We start from the raw sequence: 22,574 nt of genomic DNA on the forward strand, positions 1-22,574 counted from the left end.
CTCGGGGGGGCGGGCGGGCGAGGAAGTCTCTGGGCTCCTTTCCAGCCCTGTTCGGAGGGCGGGCGGATATCACAACGTGCTTCAGGCGGTCCATCCGAGCGACCGGCCCCTTTTCCTCCTCCCCCCAACTCCTCCAGGAGCCCCCTCCCCTTCCCCGGCCCCGCCAGCCCCTATAGATGGGCGGGAGGGAGGAACGGCCCGGGCAGACGGCCGCGCAAATCCGCAGCGACGGCAAACAGCTGCAGCTCTTCTGACGACCCGGCTCCCAGTCCAGACCAGCCGCCGCCATGGACAGCAAAGCCGCCTTCCTCGCCTTGCTGCTGCTCCTCGGGACCCTCCGCGCCGCCGACGGTAAGTGCTGGACGGCAAGCCGCCCTCCGCCCCGTCGGGGGCCGACGGGAGCGCGCGCCCTCCGCTTGAACTCCAGCGCCGTAGCGGGGAGGCCAGTCCCGGCCGAGGGCGCACACGGCAGACAAAAGCAGGAGAAAGGAGAGGAGGCGGCTGGATCCCCAGCCCAGGGCTGTCGGGGCTCCTCGCAGGTGTCTCTGGGGCTGCTCCGTCGGGGGGCACCCTTGGCTAGTGGAGAGAAGCGGGAGGCAGGGAGGGCGTCGGTGACGGATTCCTGTTCCAGAGCAGCGAGCGGGGTGATCCATTTTGCGGTGGATCCCAACGTTCAGTAAGGCCTGGGGTTTGCCCATTTACCCGTCCATTGTTCTGCCGTCAAATGCGGGCTTTTTCTATACCCCCCCCCCGTTTTGTAGCCGAAGGCAGAGGGAAGTCCGATGGGCGGCAGGCAGCTCCTAAACCCGCTTTTGCGCCCCTTTCCCCTTGAAAGTAGCAAACGCGGCTGCGGGACTGTCGAAGTTTCCCCATTAGATGCTGCAGACGGCTTGTCAGTCCAGAATGAGGAATGCGAAGGAAACGGAGAGGGGGGTCCCGCGGGAAAGTGGCTATGCACGACTCTCCCCAACCCACAAAAAAAGCCAACCCACTTGTTCCCGAGTAAAACCGCTCAAATGACTACGGCGTGGTTCCCAAAGAGGATGCAGGGACTTGTAGGGTCAGCCTTGCTCCTCGCTCGCCTTCTCTCCGGCGTAGAGGGAGCGCTGAGCGCCGCTTCCTCCCGCCGTCGAAGGGCTGAATCTTCGCCCTCGGGCGCTTCTCTTGTGCGCGAAGGCTCAAGTGAAGAGACAGTTGGGTTTTCTTTTCTCTGCGTCCCCGCTTTCTCCCGCACCCTGGTAGCCCTTCTCTGGACTTCGACGCCACCGCCAGAGGACCGGTTGCCTGGGATCAGGCACCTCGACGGCGGGGCTGCTGCGCGAAGCCCCCTTCCCTTCCCTTCCGCGCAAAGAGGAGGCCCTTTTCTCCGGGAGGTGGAAAGGCCGAGCCCTGCGCACCTGCGCCTTCATCCAGCAAAGCCGGGGAACCGACGGGGTAGGCGGCCGCACGACCCTTGCATCTCTCTCCACCCGAAGCTGCTCTCCCCCCCCGGGCTGCACAGTCGCCTACGAGACCCGCAGCCCTGTCCAGGCAGTGATGCCAAATTTGGACACTTGCACCCACGTCGGGGGTTGCAGCCCGTTTGCAGTTTATGCTATAAATTCCTTCCACGCTCCCTCCTGCAATCTGAAGCTGCTTACAAGCTTCTGAGCTCAATGCAAGCTCATTTCTCCCCCTCAAATAATTCTGGGCACCGTTAAGGGCTGCTGGGAATTGTAGCTCTGTGAAGGGTAAACTAGGTGCTCAAAATCCCTTGAATCAACGAAATTCACCCAGGTGATGGCTGCATCAGAATCTCTTTTCTGCTCCAAATGATGGAGCCTAATCTCTTGCTCTGCTTGACTGTTCCCGCTGCTCTTTTGGTTTGAGAAATATCCACATTTTACGGGTTGATTTATATTCAGTAGCTTCTTGCAGCTTCTTGGTGCCCTCACCTGCTGCTACCCAGGGGCTGAGGAGCTTGCCATGATTTCCTTTTGGAGATACTCCTTGTCTCCATACAAGTTAAGGTTTGAGAGCCATCTTTTGCAGCTCTGGAAGAACACAGGCAATAGCTGCTTTTGCCTTCTTCCTTTGCCTTTGTTCTTGCATACCTGGCCAGCTCTTGGGGAAAGAGGGAACCCCTACCGCAAGGAACAGTCAGCTGGAGAGTCTCCTTGCTTTGCTTTCAGCCAAGCTGCATTGGGGGGTGGGCGGGTTGGACTGGCTGACCCTTGGGCCCCTTCCAACTCTGCAATTCTAGGATTCTAGAAGAGTCAGTAAAGGCAGAGCTGGGCAGGAGGTGCAGAGCCCTGACTGAGTCTCTCATCCTTTGTCACCTGAAGCCACAATATCCTGTTGGAAAAGTTAGGGGAACAAACCAAGATCGCGGACCCAGTGCTTTTAAGCCAAGTTCAGGATTACCCTTGTTGGATTTCTTCCCCGGGGCGGCTTACAACAGTGCAAAAAGGCAATACAGTGGTACCTCGGGTTACATATGCTTCAGGTTACAGACGCTTCAGGTTGCGGACTCCGCTAACCCAGAAATAGTACCTCGGGTTAAGAACTTTGCTTCAGGATGAGAACAGAAATCGTGCAGTGGCAGCGCGGCAGCAACGGGAGGCCCCCTTAGTTAAAGTGGTGCTTCAGGCTAAGAACAGTTTCAGGTTAAGAACGGACCTCCGGAACGAATTAAGTACTTAACCAGAGGTACCACTGTACTAAAAAAACCAGCTTAGAAATTTGCAGCCATGCAATTTAAAGGACACCGGAGGGGTGTGTGGTTCCTGCATTTAAGCTGAAGATGGTTAGAATCCCCCTGGCATCCTGGATCTCGAACACAGGCAAGATTCAGCTAAGCATGTGCAAAGGATATACTCCTTCAAACCTGCAGCTAAGTGCCAAAGTCTGTGCCCGCAATTGCGGGGAGGGGGGTGTTGCGGGCAGGGCCAGCCAGATTAGCTCCCCGTTTTTTCTGCATCCTCAGGTGAAAGCCTCACTAGAGAGGCAACTACACAGACGTTTGTTTGGTCTGTGCAACTTCATTTTTTAAAATCGATTTTCATTGCATTTTAAAAATTACAGATATACGCCATTTTTCCTTCTTCGTTTACGTACATCACCTATTTACTCTTCTAAACCTGTGCATTTCCATGCTACGACTAATTGACTTCCCTCTACCTCTTTGCAGCTTCATCGTCTCTCTTTATTTCATTTTCCTTTGTACTGCGTTTTGGTATACTTTCAACCTTCTCTTTATGGAAGATATCTCATCTAGCTGTCTTTCATTGGTCTGTGCAGCTTCAGAATCACATGATGGAGTAGCCCTCTATACTTGCCCTCCCCAAACCCTCACATTGTGCTCTAACTTACGTGTCACTGATGCAGAACATTTGTGAATGGATCCCCTGATGTTTTTTTTGCTAATAGCAGATGCAGGAGGGGTGTGTGGCGTCCTAATTTGGACTCGGGATCTAGGACCGGGAGAAGAGGGTCTCATGCTTTCTGCGACCAGAGCTTTGTCTCTGGTCAAAATCCCCCAACACCAAGCTATTCGCCATGCAGAAAGGGACAAATACACAGGATGAGTTCCTCCCTTGTTTTCCTCTCTACTGTTAACTGAGAAGAGGATTAACCAGCGGTGGAGTTTATGGAGAGATATACCAGTCTGCAGGGACAGGCAGTTATTTATTTACTAAAGGACTGGGAACATTAAAAACCCGTTTGTACACAGTAATACATACTGTGAAATGGAAATGGGCAAATCTGAGGCTTTGTTTCTAACCCAAGATCTTCCAACCATAGCTTGGTGCAAAAGAAATAGAATTTTAAGACTTCTGAGCTCAGGGACTTGTCATTCATGTACACAACACTGAAGATTTCCTTCCATACAAAAAACCAAAACTGCTTCTGGTTATCTCAACACTTCACTAGTACAGCGGAGTCACTTTTGAACCTTTAAGGAATAGGGACCTTAAGCCTTGCTGGCCTGCAAATCATTCAGAGATCTGCCAGTACAATCTGATTTACTGTCCTAAATTTGCTGTTGTAAATCAGATAGGTTGTGGGTCTTAACCTGGAAAAACCACCCTTCTTGCCCCCCTGAGGGCAGAGTTTTCCCTGCAAGAATTGTTAGGAGTTTTATAATCCTGTTGTGGGCAAGAAAAGGTATAACCCTAGGGAGTTTACAACAGGCAACCATTGGCATGTGATACGTAGAGTTTGTAAATTGTTATATGTAAACTGCAGATTGTTAAAAAACACACACATACCAGTTTCTAAGAAGTAGGTGGGCGAACACAAATGCAGAATAAATAAATAATTGACTGGCAGACCCACCAGTTGAACATTTTCCCAGACACAATAATAAATCAACAGATTTTTGTCTTGGGGGAACTAGGAAAATAATAATAAATGGGCAGAATGACCACTTATTCGTGGGAAAAAGAGGCCCGGTGGATTCTAAATGTAAAGGATTCAGTTCCTAAATGAGAGTTTGGAATTGCAGTTACTTCTGAAAAGGGACTGACTGCATGATCACTCGGGGAGGTGGAAATACCTGATTGCAGGAGAGTGGAAGTAATAAAATACAGACTTTTTTTTACAGCATTAGCCTGGCTTTTGAGCACCTGTCACCTTAGGGCTATAGAGGGAGAAGGTAACACACACCTTGAGAAGTGGCAAACAAGGGTGAATTTGCTGGGATTTTGTTTTGTTCTTCGGGGATTTAAATAGCATTTCCACAGATGCTGACTATTGCTTTACGTGAAGATTCTGTCAGCTGTCTGATAGTCTTATCATACCCAAGAGTTGAGTTTCCCATGTTTTGAAAATTACTTGGAAGAAACCTGTGCTGTTGAGTGTGTTCATCTGAATGAACAAGAACCACTTTGAGGTGTTTTTTTTTAAAAAAAATGATCAAGCAGTGCATATTTTTTTTGAAATAACACACACATTCAGGAATAATTGTGTTGAATATGTACAGTGGTACCTCAGGTTACAGACGCTTCAGGTTACAGACTCCGCTAACCCAGAAATAATACCTCGGGATAAGAACTTTGCTTCAGGATGAGAACAGAAATTGTGCTCTGGCGGTGCAGCGGCAGGCCCCATTAGCTAAAGTGGTGCTTCAGGTTAAGAACAGTTTCAGGTTAAGAATGGACCTCCGGAACAAATTAAGTACGTAACCAGAGGTACCGCTGTTTTGCTAAAAATGGGAGAGGTGGTTTTCATGGGCTCCTTCTCCTGACGCCTTCGCAGCTCTGGAGGGTTCTTTGGAGCAAATTCAGTGGGGGGAATCTGCAGAAATTATCATCTCCTTTCTCCCCACACCTTTGGATTTGCATTTGGCTAGAAAGAGTGGCCATCAAGTACCTGAATTATGCTTTACTGTGAGACCTGGCGCCCCATAATTACCATAGGATTATTCCACAGTTGCAAAAGCAACTGGACTTCGAAGAGCCACATCTGGGCCAGTCCTTGGGTAGCCCAAACGGCTAGGCTCCCTTCTCCCTCTCTCTGCTTGCAATCCCTGGGGTTATTGGGGGGGGTGTTGTTTGGCTTTGCAGAGCCGAGGGCCTCCTTTCTCCCCCCTGTCTGCCTTTGCATCTGGCCTCAGGTCAAATCCTTTGGCAGGAATAACATTGCAGGGGCCAAGGGCTTTTCATTTGCAGCCTTTATCTTGCTTAATTGCCCCCAGCCACTTGGGACAATTAGCTGGCTCCTTTTTTTAAAGAAAGAAAAGCGCTTCTCCATTTCTGAGGTTCCAGTTTCGCGCCCCATTTCGCCTTCTAAAACCCACAAACACCGGGATTAAAAGCTGAAATGAGAACTGAAGAGGCTGGGACCCCTGCGGCTTGGCAAAAGTGCTAAAAATGCCAGGAAAAAGTCTTCCCTCCTCTCCTCCCCTTAAATCTTGTAATCTGCCCTGCAAGGTGGTCTTGGTGTCAGCCCAGGGCATCTAAATCCTTTTCTTTATGCCACACTCCAGGGAAGCCCATAAGCCTGACTTACCGCTGCCCATGCAGATATTTTGACAGCAATGTCGCCAAATCCCATGTGAAGCACCTCAAGATCTTGAATGTCCCCGGCTGTTCTCTGCAGATCATGTAAGTTTGTACCCTTTTTTCCCGTATTGCACGCTGTTGCCTCTGAAACAAGTGCTGCTAGGACAGGACAAATGCCTTCTTTTCTCTCTCTTGCAAACTTTTTAAAAAATATATATTCTTTATTGACATAAAAAGTACAAATGCACAGAGTAAGACAAAACACAGAAAAGAATGGGAAACAAGAAATAGTACCAATGTAGAAAACAAAACAAAAGGGACGCGGGTGGCACTGTGGGTTAAACCACAGAGCCTAGGACTTGCCGATCAGAAGGTCAGCAGTTCGAATCCCTGTGACAGGGTGAGCTCCCGTTGCTCGGTCCCTGCTCCTGCCAACCTAGCAGTTCAAAAGCATGTCAAAGCGCAAGTAGATAAATAGGTACCGCTCCGGCGGGAAGGTAAACGGCGTTTCTGTGCGCAGCTCTGGTTCGCCAGAAGCGGCTTAGTCATGCTGGCCACATGACCCGGAAGCTGTACGCAGGCTCCCTCAGCCAGTAAAGCGAGATGAGCGCCGCAACCCCAGAGTCGGTCACGACTGGACCTAATGGTCAGTAGTCCCTTTACCTTAGAAAACAAAACAGAACAACAATGACAACATAAAAATATATTGTGTACATTACAAAAAGAGAGGGGGGAATTGTTATTGTAGTTAACCGGACCTTAATCTAATAGGGTACTTATAAAAACGATTTCCAAATACAGTGGTACATCGGTTTTCGAATGTCTCCATTGACGAATGTTTTGGTTTTCGAACGCCGTAAACCCGGGAGTAAATGCTTCCGTTTTCGAACACGCCTCGGAAGTCGAACGGTTTCCACTGAGTGCATATGTTATTTTTCTCAATTTTCTCTATTAAATTTGCCGACTGCCCTTTGCGTCTTGGTTTTCGAACGTTTCGGGACTCGAACGGTCTTCCGGAACGGATAACGTTAAAAAACCGAGGTACCGCTGTATTGTTAAATTTGTGTGCAAACGTAGACTTGCTTTGCCTTCTCAAAATATTTTGTAAGGGTTAGAACCGACAATGGGTTTTTGTTGTTGTTATTAGCCTAGTTAATTAATTCATAATTGGGTTAATATGTGGCGGGGAGAATATGCCTATCCTGCGATTTTTCAGATGCGAAAGATAATTTTGTATTGGATGAAAAACTGTTTGGTATAATGCAGGTGTGGGAACCTTAGTCCCGCTAGGTGTTGCTGAACTACAACTCCCGGCAACATGGCTAATGGACAGGGAAAGTCAAAGGTTCCCCACAGCTGGTATATTGTACTGCAGTTGTGGCTAGATGGAAATGCTGAAAATAAATAAATTTATTTACCGGTAGTTGCATTCCTCTCCCTGAGATATTTATCTTGGCCTTGGGCACATGCCACTCACTTTAAGCAGGGAAAACATGTTAAACCAATTGTATTGCTTGTTTTGCATGATAAAGAGTCCAATTTGAGAAACATTCTCAGTGAAACATGACTCTTTGCTTCTTTGTCTAGCCCGGCCGCAGAGAGTGGGTTTAGGTCTAAGAAGCTCTTTGTGCTTAAGTGGAAATTAAGAGGAAACTTGAATGGCGGCTGGGAAGGGGTGAGCAGAGACAGAAGCAGAGGGGATCTGGAAGAAGTTCAATATGCCCTCCCCCTTTTTAAAAAAGAACAATCATTTGCCTATTTTTCTTTTAACTAAAATGAGATCTATACAACCAGGGACAGAAGAGGCTTAGAAGTTCTGATACAGGGCATAGCCTGTCTGCCTGCCTCCCTGTGGCCACTTCAGGCAATGCACTGAACTATAGAAGTTCATTATTTTTGGTTCTAAGGACTGGGCTCCCCACTTAAAATCGCCAGAAAGGGCAGGGAAAACTGTTAAAAAGAGAAACACCTTTGATGGAACCTGGTCCCCCCTTCTTTTCATACCTAAGGGAAGCAGTTAGCAAATTTATCCCACCAGTTGTGCAAACATGTCTGTGGAAAGCCTATGTAGACCGTTAAGGCCATCAGATTATGTAAAATGATGTTATAATCTTAATGCTATGTGGGGGATTTTTGGCGGAAGCTGTATTAAATATGATTTAATTAAAAGAAAAGAGGTAATACATTGCGTCCAGTGTATTATCTGCTAGGCATAATTATTATCTGTAAAGGCAGGGATGCCTAAATTTTATTCAAACAATAACGATGAATTTATCCAGTGTCGGAGATGGGCTAGTAAGCTGTTACACTCCAAGGCACCAAACATGGGTTGGATTTTGCTAGTTTTAAACAGAAATTGTCAGCCTTGTAGAAGAAGGTGGTTCTTTTTAGATTTTAGGTGTGTCCCCTTAAGCCAGGCATGGCCAAACTTGGCCCTTCAGTTGTTTTGGGACTACAACTCCCATCATCCTAAGCTAACAGGACCACTGGTCAGGGATGATGGGAATTGTAGTCCCAAAGCAGCTGGAGGTCCAGGTTTGGCCATGCCTTAAGCAGGTGAAAAGAGTGAAGAAGCATCTCAGATGTTTTGCATGACTCCTGGAAAGACTGCCTACCCCCCTCCCCCAAGTTTAACCAGGGCAGTGGGAGGGAAGAGCTAGAGGGAGGGCAGGTAAGACAATGAAACAAACTTCCCATTGCACTCAAGGTTGTTTGATAGAGGAGAGGAAGAAATGTTGCTCCAGGGCTGTAACCCCTGACTTGCTGGGCCTTGGGAGCAGAGCTTCTGGTTGTTTTACAATTACATTCAGTACAGCTGGGGCCTTTTCTAAATACTGGACTTCCTTGAGCCCCACCCCTATTCAAGACACTTCTAGGTGCCTGGAGACGAGCCAGACATAGGTATGAGCTCAAGTGTACTCTGTTGTGGTGATGGTAACAAGAAAGCAACACTTTTTGCCATCTTCAAAGTTGTCCGGCAGAGCTCTTCCAGGTATTTTGGAACCTGCTTCCGTTAAACCCATCGGGAGAGATGAAGTCCTGATTCCACCCACTCCATCCTTGCCAGTACAGGTGTGCCCAAAGCACTGACTGGTCCAGGTTTCTTGGATGTTTCAGTTTTGGCAGCCTGAGGGCGTAGACAAGATGCTTGGAGAGATCTGCCCGGCCTCTTGCGTGTGATTCTTGCCCATCACGGCTAGTTATATCCTCCAGGAGATAATAAGGTCTATTTGAGAGAGGGTTGGTCCTGCCTGCCTTGTAGGACGTGGTAGACTGACATCTCCTTCGGTAAACCTATTTGGAACCAGAGTGTTCCACTCCCATCTAGTTACAATTTTTCTCTCATTCAGCAGCTGGCTTGAGCGAGTGGCAGCTGGATACAACTGATGAGGTAGACCGGGGTAGTCAATATGGTGACCTCAAGATCATGTTCGACTCCCAACTTCCATCAATCCCAGCCAGCTTGGTCAATGTGGTCAGGGAAGATATGAGCTACACCCATGCGTGACTTTGACACCGAAAACAGCTCTGTCAGCTTAAGACAGGCTTCCTCAACCTCAGCCCTCCAGATGTTTTGAGACTATAATTCCCATCATCCCTGACCACTGGTCCTGCTAGCTAGGGATCATGGGAGTTGTAGGCCAAAAACATCTGGAGGGCCAAGGTTGAGGATGCCTGGCCTAAGAGATTACCTCCGTTGGGAGAGAGAGATAGTTGTTGCATCAGAATCATGGTTGGTTCACACCAGGTTGCTGGCACTATTTATCTTGGTGAATCTACCATTTCCAGCAGCTTAAGGGGACACACCCAATTAAGCTTGTCATAACAGAAGTTTCTCATCTCCAATGAAAGGAAACTATTTATTGGTTTTACTTCAGCCAGCTAATTGCATTGTGGGTTGGTGGTCTGGGCAGCACAAGGAGCCTGGCGATGGATTCTGACGCCTGTTTATTTATCAAGTACAGATTTCCTTCTATCTGGCACCGTTTGTTCATGAAAATCAAAACAATAGGACCTTCTATATGGCATTGTGCTTCGCATAGTCGGATGGGGAATTTGGGGCATATTTTCATTTTTAAAAGTTTTACATATAACCATTTTTAAAACGCTCCATCCCAAATCACTGTGCAAGTAAACACAACCCGGTGTTTCAAAGGATGTCTATACACACACACACACACACACACACACACACATACACACACACACACACACCCCTTGGGATCCCTTCATTTGAAAGGCGTAACAATGAAACTTCAGACCTTCAAAGAGCTAGGGTAGGTGTGTATTGAAAGAGGGGTCCCAGAGTTATGTGTAGATTGATCAAAAAGCAGTTCTGTCCCCGGAATGAGGACCTGGTACTCACAAAACAAAACATATACATGCTGTCAACTCCAAAATTTATGCTGCTGTCAAACCAGCTGTTAACCAGTCCTTTCACATTTAATGAAAATATCTATGAATAATAATGTACAGATATTCCATCCTTAAAATTAAAAAAAGACTTTAGTCTCCTTTTAAGAGGAGAAAAGCTACACATTTCTTAAAAGAAGGAGTAATTTTATACTATTGCAAAACATGTGTTAAAAGCATACAGATATTTGAAATAGGGTTGATCATGTACAGCAATCGGTGTGGTGATCGGTATTTAACCATCTGTGGGAACCTGAAATTCAAATTTTGCATAAAAATGTACAATGATGACAAACATCTATCCTCTAAATGCAAATCAAATCACAAAAGTCTTTTTTCAAAATATTACAAGGCTTGGCAAGAGGGAATATTAGTTGGATCATAGACATGTTCCTCTCATTCCCAGAGCCATTCTCTGGTCCTTTAGTAGCAACTCTTTAAGAAAATTGCCATTTATTTGAATGGCTTTGTGAAGAAAAAAATTACTTGGAAATAAAAGTCGGCTCTTATTTCCTCCGAAAAAGTGAAAAACCGCTTCAAAACAAGCAGTTATCAGAATCAAGCCTATGGAAATCAATATGATTCTGCAGCTTTCTGAAAGGAAACCATCCCGATTAAAGATGGAACGGTTTAGATTTCTAGCTCTCTTCTAGGCCTAACTAGTATCAGCACAGCAGAGCGCCTTTTCCTTGTGGTCTGTGAAAATGCTTAAAGGTTTTCTGTAGAAATATTCAGTGTGGCACTTTTTTGTCATTGTACTGGCTGATTTCACCACCACTGAAATTTTCTTTCACTAGCTGCCTACTGCGTAATGTAAAAAGGATAATGCGCCGTATTTTTCGCTCTATAAGACGCACCAGACCACAAGGCGCACCTAGTTTTTGGATGAGGAAAACAAGAAAAAAAATATTCTGAATCTCAGAAGCCAGAACAGCAAGAGGGATCGCTGTGCAGTGAAAGCAGCAATCCCTCTTGCTGTTCTGGCTTCTGGAATAGCTGCGCAGCCTGCATTCGCTCCATAAGACGCACACACATTTCCCCTTACTTTTTAGGAGGGAAAAAGTGAGTCTTATAGAGCAAAAAAAACGGTACATCATTGGGTCTCGTCCAGGAGTTGAACCCAACAAAATTCAACAGTGCCTTCTCTTGCTCAGGGTTTTCATTCTCTTACTTATTCTGAAATTCCTCCCTCTCCACCCCTCCTTTTTTAAAACAGCGCAAGACTGAAAAACAGCAGCAAACAGATCTGCGTCGATCCCAAGTTAAGGTGGATTCAAGAGTACCTGGAGAAATACCTGCACAAGTAAGCTGAGAAAGGACTTAAACCTAAACGCACCCTGGGTAAAACAAAACAGAAAAGCAAAACAAAAAAACGTGCTGATGGCTAGGTCTAACCAAGATGGATCGAGTTTTCATTGAAAACAGGCCTTGCTCTCATTTGGGGCGTTTTAAGAGATTTCGGTATTTGGGGCCAGAGAGATGCTTGCTGATTGGGTCCCAACGAGGCCACGTTTGTTCCACGTCCCTCAGGCAATTCTGACAATCAACATTAATTCCTTCACTTCGCTCCCCGGTTTGAACACGTTGATTGACCCAGCCTGTGGTATCCGAACGCTGACGATTGATTGCACATTAGATAAGCACTACTCCTAAACTGATCCATGAGCCATGTGTTGCAGAGAGAGGTGCCATGGTGGGCTTGGGCAGTAGCCCGGGTTGTGGCATTCAGCACCTTTGCAACAGATCTGAACTGCTTGCAGACCAAACCCTACAGGCAAAAGGGAATTAAAGGGGCTCCTTTGGCGTTTGACAAATATTCTAAGTGAGGTAAATCTAGGAGGAATGTTTGAGGCAGCCACTAGGTTCAGGGCAAGCCAAATATTTTCCCGCTCTCACCTTTATTGTAACATCACAGCTTTTCATTAAACCATACTCACAAGCTCATAGTGCTCTGCTTGAGGTTTATTTAAATTGCTTCTCTTTTCGTCTCCTCTCTTCTCTGGGATTGGGTCCGGATAATGCAGGGATGATTGAGCCACTGAGTCCTCGCAGACCACTACCAACAGTTAGAATGCTCTATTTGAATTAGAATGCATACTGCAAATGTGATCTGTCAGTTATGGATCAGGATTATATTCTTGGCCCTTGATAAATTGTTATTGCAGCCTTCAGCCAATCAACTAAGAGTTTTGAGATCATGGCTGCTGTGCTGTCCACCTCAGACAAGCTTTCTCGAACCCATTGCATATTCTCTTGTCCAGCTTGCCCCTGGGCTAAGCATGGAAGCTTTTACTGAGCTTTCCTGAGATTCCGCCCTCAGCTGCTCCCGTGACCAGTTGATTTCTGATTTAAGGGACACCTGAAAGATCTTCATTTTTACCAGTAATGTTTGGGCCCAGGTTGTACCTGTGGGCAAGACAGGCTCCGGAGAAATTATCTCGTGTGAATGTGGCCTGTTGGAAAGGTTTAGTGCAATCCACCAGGAGCCCTTGCAGAAGCTCCATTTCTAAAGGGCTTGCACAAAAGATGTCCCTGGAGGATGGTGCCCTTTTGAGCTCCTGTTTTGAACACCAATTTTGCCCGTCTGCACAGTACTGAATTTCCATGGCATTCCAAAGAAGCTTATTTCAGAGCACACTTGTTACCTGTCAATCAGTTTATAATCTCTGAATTGCAGCCATGAGCCTATGGGCAGCTTAAAGGCTGCCTTGCCCGTCAAGGAGTGTTAAATGAATATCTACAGTTATATTAATGTGGTTTATCAATAGTTTCTATTTTTCACATGTACTAACATTGTATTGCTTATCATACTATATATATAAATATAAATATATATATTATATACACACACTCTAGCAATAAAAGCGGCTATTTTTTATATTACAAAAGCCCAGTTGTATTTGGAAATTTATTTTTCTGAAATAAAATACTTTTTTTAGACGGGCTGTTGTAAGTTGCTTAAATTTCACGTCCGTATGCGTCTGAATGTGTGCGGGAGAGACCATCCGAAGATCTCTTAGGCAGAGATTGCTTGTTGAATGTGTGGTGAACATGTGGCTACAATGTGAAGTGAAAGCGTCTTGCCAAGAAATAACTTTTGTTGCTCACTAACTGCTTACCTTTTCCTTACTGCTCTCCCATGCGCTACTAGGGATGGAAGGCAGCAATGACAATCTCCAAAACAATAAAAAATTAAATAAATGCAGAACAAATCGTCTCCCGAAAGCCAAAAGCCTGGAAGTAAGTGTTCTGGTTTTTGAATGTTTTTCGGAAGCCGAACATCCAACATGGCTTCCGCTTGAGTTCAGGAAGCGCCTGCAGCCAATCGGAAGCCACGCCTTGGTTTTCAAATGGTTCTGGGAGTCAAATGGACTTCTGGAATGGATTAAGTTTGAGAACCAAAGTTCCACTGTACTTAAATTTACAACGCAGGACAAAATTAAGTATGGTATGCAAATCAAGGAATTGTTCTGCCCAGGATTTCTTTCCCGTATGGAAATTGTCTTAACTTGCCTGTCTTGGCAGTTTTATTTCGTTGTTGTTGTTGCCATTTAAGACAGTGGCGTGTGGTCAGTGGACGAGGGGGACTAGGCTAGTTCCCTAAATGTTCCCGCCCTCCTGCCACCTCCCCAAACCCCACCCAGCTTTGGGAAGGGGGCAGCAGGGCTCCAGCATCCTATCAGAGGCCTGACACCTCCTTCCCAAAGCCTGGGAAGCTTCTGCCCTGCTTAGGGAGGAAGACACGATGCTCACTCACGGGATGTGATATCTCGATGTCAGCCCCTGCATCGTCCTCGCAAGCTGGCGCCCCTGGCCCTAACCGCCCCCCTATGAAAAATTTCACCGCACGCCACTGATTTAAGACCCCATCCCTAAGGTGCAGGTTGGGTAACAACATTTTCTGATTTCATTCATGTAAAAATCATCCTGGCAAATTTCACATAAAACCCAGGGGGATGGCTTCTGGTCGGCTGCTGTGTGCAATTTTTATGCTGTTATGTTCCATGCCAGTACTGCAATTCATTATACCTTGGAAGTCGAACAGCCCAGTTCTCGGAACATTTTGGCTCCTGGAAACCTGGAAGTGACTGTTCTGTTTTTTGAATGTTCTTTTGGAAGCCGAATGTCCGACGGGGCTTCCGCGGCTTCCAATTGGCTGTAGGAGTTTCCTGCAGCCAATCAGAAGCTGCGCTTTGGTTTTTGAACGTTTTGGAAGTCGAACGGACTTCCAGAACGGATTCCGTTCGACTTCCAAGGTACGACTGTATAAGGAATCAGGTCCTCACTTAAAACTTACTAACCTGTGGATACCTTTTATGGAAATTAATAATAATAATAATAATAATAATAATAATAATAATAATAATATACCAGCACCACTACTACTACACTATTAATGTACATGCTGCTTTAACCCCCAAACCCAACGATGGCCTTTCGCTCTACTAAGCCTATCTTCTAAATTTCAAGAATTAGAGAGATTGCGAAGGTAAGGAAGAGAGCCCCAGGTAACCAGAGATTGCTTTGTTTGGGTTGAAGCCAGACGTTTCACAGAAAATATGTGGGTTTGAGGGAGTCTTTGGAGCTACATCTGTCATGAGGGACTTTAGTTTCAGGTGCTGTCCTGAAGTGCCTCAGTTTTGCCTGAGTCGATTCGTGAACCAGATTCTGAGGACCACTGCCAAACTTGACGTGACATGGGGGAGATGTGAACAGCCTTCCAGCTTTTCCAGAGGATGGGGTGGGGCAGCCGGGGGGAGAGGGATGCTTAACCCTTTCCCCTATGGGATGCTTTCTCCATCAAAATAATATTCCCTATGTTCCCTATGTGGTTTTCTCCCTCCTGCCCCTAAATTCATAGACCGTGCGGACACACTGAAGTAAAAAACAAAACTCCCCCAAACTGTCAACATACTTCTACCCTCATCAGTTTGACTTGGTTCTGAGAATGCATATTCCTAGGTTCAAAGTAAGGCAGAAAAATTGAGCAAGGGTTTCACCTAAGAAGGTACCTCTCTTGTTCATCAATGTTTACAAAGCTGGTTAAATAAGAAGCAACAGTGCAGAGTATCTTTGGAGGAACAGCACTGTTGTCAGCGTGGATTGCACCAGGGAAAAACCACGCCAGTCTTTTTAGAGACCAATTAACACTCAAGATTTGCCAGGTTGACCATAGTTTGGAATAGGTGGGTCTCATCTCAGCTCATTCGGAGATAGCTGCCATAAGTCTTCCATCTCGGCTCAGATTGGGCTCAGCCAAGATGGCGGCAAGTCCCGAAAAGGTGGCAGTTTGTGGGAGTGTGGTGGTGACAGGACAAGGCAGGAGGAGGCTAACCCCTTTTTTCAGCTCAGTCACGTGGCCAAGTAAGGCTGTGAAAGCTATACAGTGGTACTTTGGTAGTAAAATGGCTTAGCTCCCAAACAAATCGACTCCCTAACGCCGCAAACTTGGAAATGAGTGTTCTGGTTTGCGGACGTTTTTCAGAAGCCGAATGTTCGACGTGGCTTCTGATTGGCTGCAGGTAGCTCCTCCAGCCAATCAGAAGCCGCGCCTTGGTTTTTGAACCATTTTGGAAGTTGAATGGACTCCTGGAATGGATTAAATTCAAGAACCAAAGTACCACTGTACTGGCAAGATGGGTCATCAAATTATATCTTAGTTTTCCCTCTGCCAGACTCAGGGCAGCTCAGCCAGCTATAGCTGAGTTTTGAACAGTGACAAGGCACACCAAGCATAATTTGCCCAGGTGTAAATTACACCAGCATCCTAAAGTTTGGCTTGTTCTGCACCCATATAATGAAGAAGAGGCTGCCTAGAAATGGTTTGTGGTCAGCTTGCTTCAAAGGGATCCTTGTTTTGCTGCTCAGAATGACTTTTTCTCCAGAGAAAGACATGCATAAAGAACCAGGTAAGTCACAAAGGTGTACTTGCCTAGCCATTCCTTACTGCAGCAATGGAGGCGAGAGGCAGGGATGTGCCTTCCTCGAGAACCTGCTAACGGTAGCATTTTTTGCTCATTTGATTTTTTTCTCCAGCTTTTGGAGCCCTTTCTAAGCTCATGCTTCAACTCAAGCCCACGGGCAGCTGCCCCCTTCCGCACACCCCCTCACAGACCTTGCACAAAACTGTTGACCTGCTCCTGGTGTGGACTGGGGCACAAATCCAATTCTGGCCTTAGAAGATGCTCAGAGTGGGGGGCGTCTTAAAACCAGACATCTAGAGATGCAGATAAGAGAAAGAAATGGTGCTGTGGCCAGAAACACCCATCTATCTCCTGCCTCAACAGTACAACGGGAACGTCGCTAGTTTATGGGATAGAGGTTAAGGAGCATCTCACTTCTTATTCAGTGACATATCTAGCTCTGTCCTGAAGTGTCCACTTTGCTTTCTGCTGTGCAGGCCCACTTACAGCGCCGAGATAAATCACACTCTCCAGAACACCATGGAATGATGCTTCCCTCCTCACAGAAATACCTTTGGTGGTGTGTTTTGTTTGCCTTCTACTCAGTGCTGTTCTTCCAGAAAAAGAAGCTAGAACTCACCGTGTTCTCTTATACAGTGGTACCTTGGGTTAAGTACTTAATTTGTTCCAGAGGTCCGTACTTAACCTGAAACTGTTCTTAACCTGAAGCACTACTTTAGCTAATGGGGCCTCCTGCTGCTGCCACGCCACCGGAGCACGATTTCTGTGCTCATCCTGAAGCAAAGTTCTTAACCTGAAGCACTATTTCTGGGTTAGAGGAGTCTGTAACCTGAAGCGTATGTAACCTGAAGCATATGTAACCCGAGGTATCACTGTAATGGCAACGGCGCCCACCTGAGAGGTGCCAGAACTGAGTTCCAGTGAGTTCTGGCTGAAAAAGGGTCCTGGTTTTACTGTTCCCTTCATTCTGTGACTTCAGATGAGCACAGCAAGCCCTGGAACTGGAGAACAGCAGTCTCCCCATAAAAGGCTTTCTCTTCAAGCTTTGTAAATAGCAGCTGCGTCCCCACGTCCTCGGCAGGCCTCATACGCTGCCGTGTGCGTCCAGATCAGCTGGCCGTTGCTTCCTTACAGGCCTACCATCTTCCCTCAGACCCTTCCCTTAACAGACTCTCACTCTGTTCTTTATCAACAGGAGATTCAAGATGTAAGAGGCCAGCATTGTAGCTGTTCACAGGATGCCTCACTGTAGAAGCCAGAAAGCAGAGGTCCCGCTATTAGGGAGCGATGAGGGCATCTCTTTTTATCACGCAGCACAAAGCGGCGCTTCATGCACTTCCCAGAGCCTCTTGTTCGCACAGAATGCCTTTGCCTTTTGCCAATACTAGCCGATTGTAGCAGGAACTCTCCGTGAAGTTTGGTTTATCACGTAGTAGCACTGACGCCAGCAGCAGATTAAAAACGTTGCTTCGTATATGGCGATTCCTTTCTGCTGTGCAGAACCCTGGCACTTACCAGATGTTTCCATGCAGGTTAACAATCTACTGTGGTTCATTTTTATGGAAAGGAATGAGGGTGTGTGTGTGTGTGTGTGTGTGTGTGTGTGTGTCCCACTGACATTGTAGAGAACACTCTTTTTTCCCTGCAGACCTATGGTGGAAGTTGAGACATCCTGCAGCCACCAGAGTTTGCACAAAAAGTGATCGATGCATTCCATGTATGTGCAGGTGAACAATTTCTATTCCTGTGAGCCCAATGAACGAGGGTCTAAAAAGGATGGTTTTGAAAGAATGACCTTACCTAGGAATTTCCTCTTTCAGAAATGTTGAACTAGCACATATAGGGCTTTTGGATCTTTCTTCCGCAGGGGAAAATGGCCTGAGTTCGCGAGCTCTGTAATGCGTGAGCCACAAGTTGATTTCATGTGTGGTAACTGCTGTGTTTGTGTCACTTTTGGGGAACCTGCAATTGCAGAAGTTGCCGCAGTTTAAATTTCTGTGTGCTTCTGGCTCACGCGTGCTCAGAATAGCAGGCCACCCCCCCGTGAATTAAAGTGGTAAAAAGAGCTCGTTTCCAAAAGGAAAAAGAATGTATTAAATATCAGAGAACACACAGAGGTGAGTTATGTGCACTGTGAGGGGATATCTTTTTGAGGGTGCTTATGCATATAGATTAGAGACTGCTTGGGGTGTGTATGTGCTGATGAATGTGCAATCAGGTGTCAAAATTATCTGGATAATTTGTTGGGATCACAGATTGCTGGTGCGGCTGAAAGTCTGAAATCTCTTGGGTGCATTGGTTTCTGAGCCCAGTCCAACATGGGCTCAGCTGCAGTCTTTGCTTTTAGTGAATCGCTCCAAAGCATGATTCACTGTGAGCTGAATTTTCACCAGGGACTTACCTGATATGCCAAAAAGTGTTGGGATTGGCCTCGCGTGAATGTGTGATGCCAAAGAGAAGCTCCGGCTAGTCCCGGAGTCTGTTAGCTATCCTGTTCGTCCATCACTTGGAGTAATGTACCAAAGGTGAAGCCACACGAAAGATGTTGCTTGTGAAACTGGGGTATAGATGGATGTTAGAAGCTCTCTTGCACATGGGAATCTGTACGGATGAGGGGGTTCAGCTGGTATTTATGCACTGCCAAAGGGAGAGATGATGAGCACAAAGGTTTCCAGCTAAGCCCCTGCAAGCGTACAAGGTTTCCGATCCTCCAACCTGTTCTTTTATCTGCCTGTGACTTTTCTCCTGACAGATTGGTTTAAAGAATCTTGTTTAGCACATTCACGTAGTTGCGTTGATCTGAGCACGACCCGGTTTAGATAGAGGTTGGAAGCTGAATTTTACTGTGTCAAATCCCTCATTTGACACTCGAGTCCATCTGTCAACACAGAGCGCAGTTGTTCAGCTGACGCTGCCAGGGCGCAGAGACTTCAGGGTTGCCCCTGAAATGCCCTCCATGTGGCAAAACAGTGCGCAAATGGGCTCCTCCTGTTATGGTGAATTAGGGAGGCCCTAGCTCACATGCCTGTCCTGTAAGTGAGAGGAGGAGTAAAATGACAAGCTTTCCCACACTGAAGCGAATGACGGATGAAAATGAAATTCAGAGGGAAAGAAAACAAAAACACTACACGGGGAAATGGAAAGTAGCATTGAAACCATTAGGTTCCCATAAATGTGGGGAGGAAATCACAGGAGAATTTTTTACACTGGGCTTTAGCTAGAAGTAGATGGCAGCAATGCATGGTATTTAAGGAACTGCAAAATGACAAAATATGTTTCTGTAAAATGTGCCTTAAAAAAAAAATGAATGAATGTTTAAAACATAAGAAAGTGATGGATAACGAGTCCAGGTGGAGCCTGTGTCAGTTATTAGCTGCACTAATTTGCCTTTCTTGCTGTTGCTGATAATGCATTTATCAGGGGAGAAATGAATTCAAAAGACACCTCAGAATCTGCAGGAATGGACCCAGGAGTCTCAACCAGGGATGGTGAACCTTTGCCCCTCCACGTGTTGCTGGACTACAAATCCCATGATCCTGATTGTTGGCGGTGTTGGCTGGGACGGATGGAAGTTGCTCTCCAGCAACACCTTGGAGGGCCAAAGATTCATCATACCTAGGCACCCCCCATTGATATATTTGGTAGCAGAACACTGAAAGAGAGAGACGTACTTTGACTCAAGGAACCCATCTTTGGCCATTAGAGTTTGTCAAAACCAGTATTTCTGCTCCTTGGGGAAGCTGTTGAATGGCAGGAAAAAGTCTGTAGTCATTGAGTAAAGCGAAAGGCCAGCTCCCTTTTGTTATTAAAAACCCTGAAATGTTGGACTGAGAGAAACAGGACATTTTATCTTTTTACTCCAAGTTGCACCCTCTGAAAGTGTTTCTGGACCCTCCAAGTGTCCCTATTTTCCAGGGACAGTCCCCATTTTACAGAAGCTGTCCCAGTTTCTGATTTGATCCCAGAATGTCCTGGTTTTCCTTAGAATGCCCCTATTTTCATCAGAGAAATGTAAGAGGGGAAGTCTCTGTTTTCACTGGAGAAAAGTTGGGGGTTATGTGCTTCTCCACACAGTTCAAAACAAATATTTACCCCACTTTTTTATCCCTTGGGGTGTGTGGAAAGCCTCAGGGGGGCATTTGGAGCTGATAACCTGTAGGTCAGAGAAGCGAATGTACCTACTCTCTTTATTATGGCTTCTCTGCTCCCAACATCCTCTTGAATGGTGACATGTAGAAATACCACCATGGAGAACTTAAACCCCAGGCGATGTAAAGGTAGCAGAACAAAACAGTTCCCCTTGACCAGCAGCATCTATTTAGGGCCTGCCAATATGGCTTAAGATACACTATGAAGGCACTTCTGTCACATAGAATCCAATTATCACTATGCCTCTTAATGTGGTATATAGAGAAATGTCTACTACTTAAAAATACCTTTCCCCCCCCCCAGAGCAGCTGCAATACGGCTGGATTGGAAGCCGCTGCTTGTGGAAGCGCCTTAATGATATTTATTGGTTTTTCAGAGTGGTTCGGATGCAATTTATACTGACTTCCCCGGGTGTGTGGTATTTCCACACAATTGCCCACAAATCTTCCCAAATAATGTGAAAAAGACTCTTATCTTCCGAAAGGCAGCTTTATAACAATATTTCATGCACTGCTTTTTTTTAATAATAATATTTTTTTCAGAACTGCTATATGTCTTTGCAAATTATGTTAGCACATGTAATTTCCATAATAAAAAATGTATTCAAATTCCAGCTCTTTTCCAAGTAAGTAGTGTACGTCTCTTTTTCCTTTGGCGCAAACAAATACGGTGTGGAAGAGTGTCTCCTTTCCCTTTCCCCCCTCACTGTGGTTCTCAGGCCTGTATGGCTGGGTATGTTCCATGGGAAGAGACTATTTCCAGAAGGCCTGTAAGAGCAAAACAGTCCATCATGCAGCAAGGATGCCTTTTCTGAGGTGAACGAACCAGTCAGCTTTCGTTAAACAATTCATTACTTCTCGTTACTGCTTCTAGGCACAATTTTAAGGGACCTGGTTTCCCTCAGCCATGCAGAGGATGTAAAACTTGGACCTGGTCCCTCTCATCCCAGCTCTTTGCCCCTCCAGACCTGAGCAAAAGGCTGCCATATTACACTAACTCAAGCTCTGGTATCTTGAGACTTGGCTACTGTCTCCACCAAAAAAATCTAGGCAAGCAACCCAAGCTGAAGCTAACTTGGGCCCATTAGGTAGGGAGCTTAGGTTGTCTGTGCCAAGGGTAGTCAATGTGGTGCCTTTCAGAAGTTGTTGGACTACAACTCCCATCATCCCTGACCCTCGGTTATGCTGGTTGGTGCTGATGGGAGTTGTAATCCAATGATATCTGGAGGACAACAAGTCCTTGCCAAACCTGTTTACTGTCAAGGTCCAGCAGGCAGAGGCCATTCTCAGTAACACCAGAGCATCCCTCTCCTTTGGACCTAGAATTAGTTGCGAAAACTATGCACCAGATGTGCCGGGATCTGGATTGTAGTGGAAAGAAGCACCACTGTTGGGTTGGGGGAACCATCTTCCAGAGCAGCTCTCCGTATCAAAACATGCACCGTGTTTTGAGAGGGAATGTTCTATTCTGGGAGTGGGAAATGTAACCGGGCACAACACATGAGGTTGCAGCACTTTTCCATCTGTTGTTAGACTCTGAGATGAATCACAGGTACCACCTTTTCTCCTGAGCAGTGCTTTTTTTCCCTAAAAAAAAATGTTTAGGGGTACTCTCATTTTGACTCAAGAAAATCACCATTTTATAGTTCAAATAGGGAAAAATAAATACAGTAGATGGACAAAAGTACAAAGATTCACAAAATGTTTAGGGTTATGCGTACCCCTGCGTCCCCCCCCCAAAAAAACACTGCTCTTGAGACAGGCTCTGCACCTTTAACAAATGCAGAAACTCAGTAGGTCCAACTAACCCACTTTGCTACATCTGACATTCAGGACTTTTTCCTCGTGATTAAAAAAGCTATTATGTAACCATGCAGTGAAAACCATCATATCCTCCCCCCAAATACTGTATTTTTTGCTCTATAAGACTCACTTTTCCCCTCCTAAAAAGTAAGGGGGAATGTGTGTGCGTCTTATGGAGCAAATGCAGGCTGCGCAGCTATCCCAGAAGCCAGAACAGCAAGAGGGACTGCTGCTTTCACTGCGCAGCGATCCCTCTTGCTGTTCTGGCTTCTGAGATTCAGAATATTTTTTTTCTTGTTTTC

At 46.1% G+C, this 22,574-nt stretch overlaps 1 protein-coding gene and 1 long non-coding RNA gene across 3 annotated transcripts in view; both read left to right on the forward strand.

Moving 5' to 3' along the window:
• Positions 1-22,574, forward strand: part of LOC309370296 — a 232,310-nt gene that overhangs the window by 75,240 nt on the left and 134,496 nt on the right. The window lies entirely within an intron of this gene.
• CXCL12 (C-X-C motif chemokine ligand 12) lies at positions 145-21,083 on the forward strand. Of its 2 annotated transcripts, XM_081911916.1 has the most exons (4): positions 145-351; positions 5,969-6,086; positions 11,614-11,700; positions 17,517-21,083. In XM_081911916.1, the coding sequence occupies exons 1-4, from the start codon at positions 288-290 to the stop codon at positions 17,530-17,532; spliced, it is 285 nt and encodes a 94-aa protein (XP_081768042.1). In that variant the 5' UTR covers positions 145-287; the 3' UTR covers positions 17,533-21,083. The 2 variants fall into 2 exon arrangements, with proteins under 2 accessions (XP_081768042.1, XP_081768043.1); XM_081911917.1 differs by lacking the exon at positions 17,517-21,083 and having other exon boundaries at positions 151-351; positions 11,614-13,337.

Source organism: Podarcis melisellensis (genome assembly GCF_964234715.1).
Source record: "Podarcis melisellensis genome assembly, chromosome: 5".
Classification (NCBI taxonomy): domain Eukaryota; kingdom Metazoa; phylum Chordata; class Lepidosauria; order Squamata; family Lacertidae; genus Podarcis; species Podarcis melisellensis.

Bases quoted from the DNA above. Each gene is read 5' to 3' on its own strand.
- CXCL12 (XM_081911916.1), top strand. From the start codon at position 288: ATGGACAGCAAAGCCGCCTTCCTCGCCTTGCTGCTGCTCCTCGGGACC. The intron at 352-5,968 runs GTAAGTGCTGGA...GCCACACTCCAG, and splicing joins GACCCTCCGCGCCGCCGACG to GGAAGCCCATAAGCCTGACT. The intron at 6,087-11,613 runs GTAAGTTTGTAC...TTTTTAAAACAG, and splicing joins GGCTGTTCTCTGCAGATCAT to CGCAAGACTGAAAAACAGCA.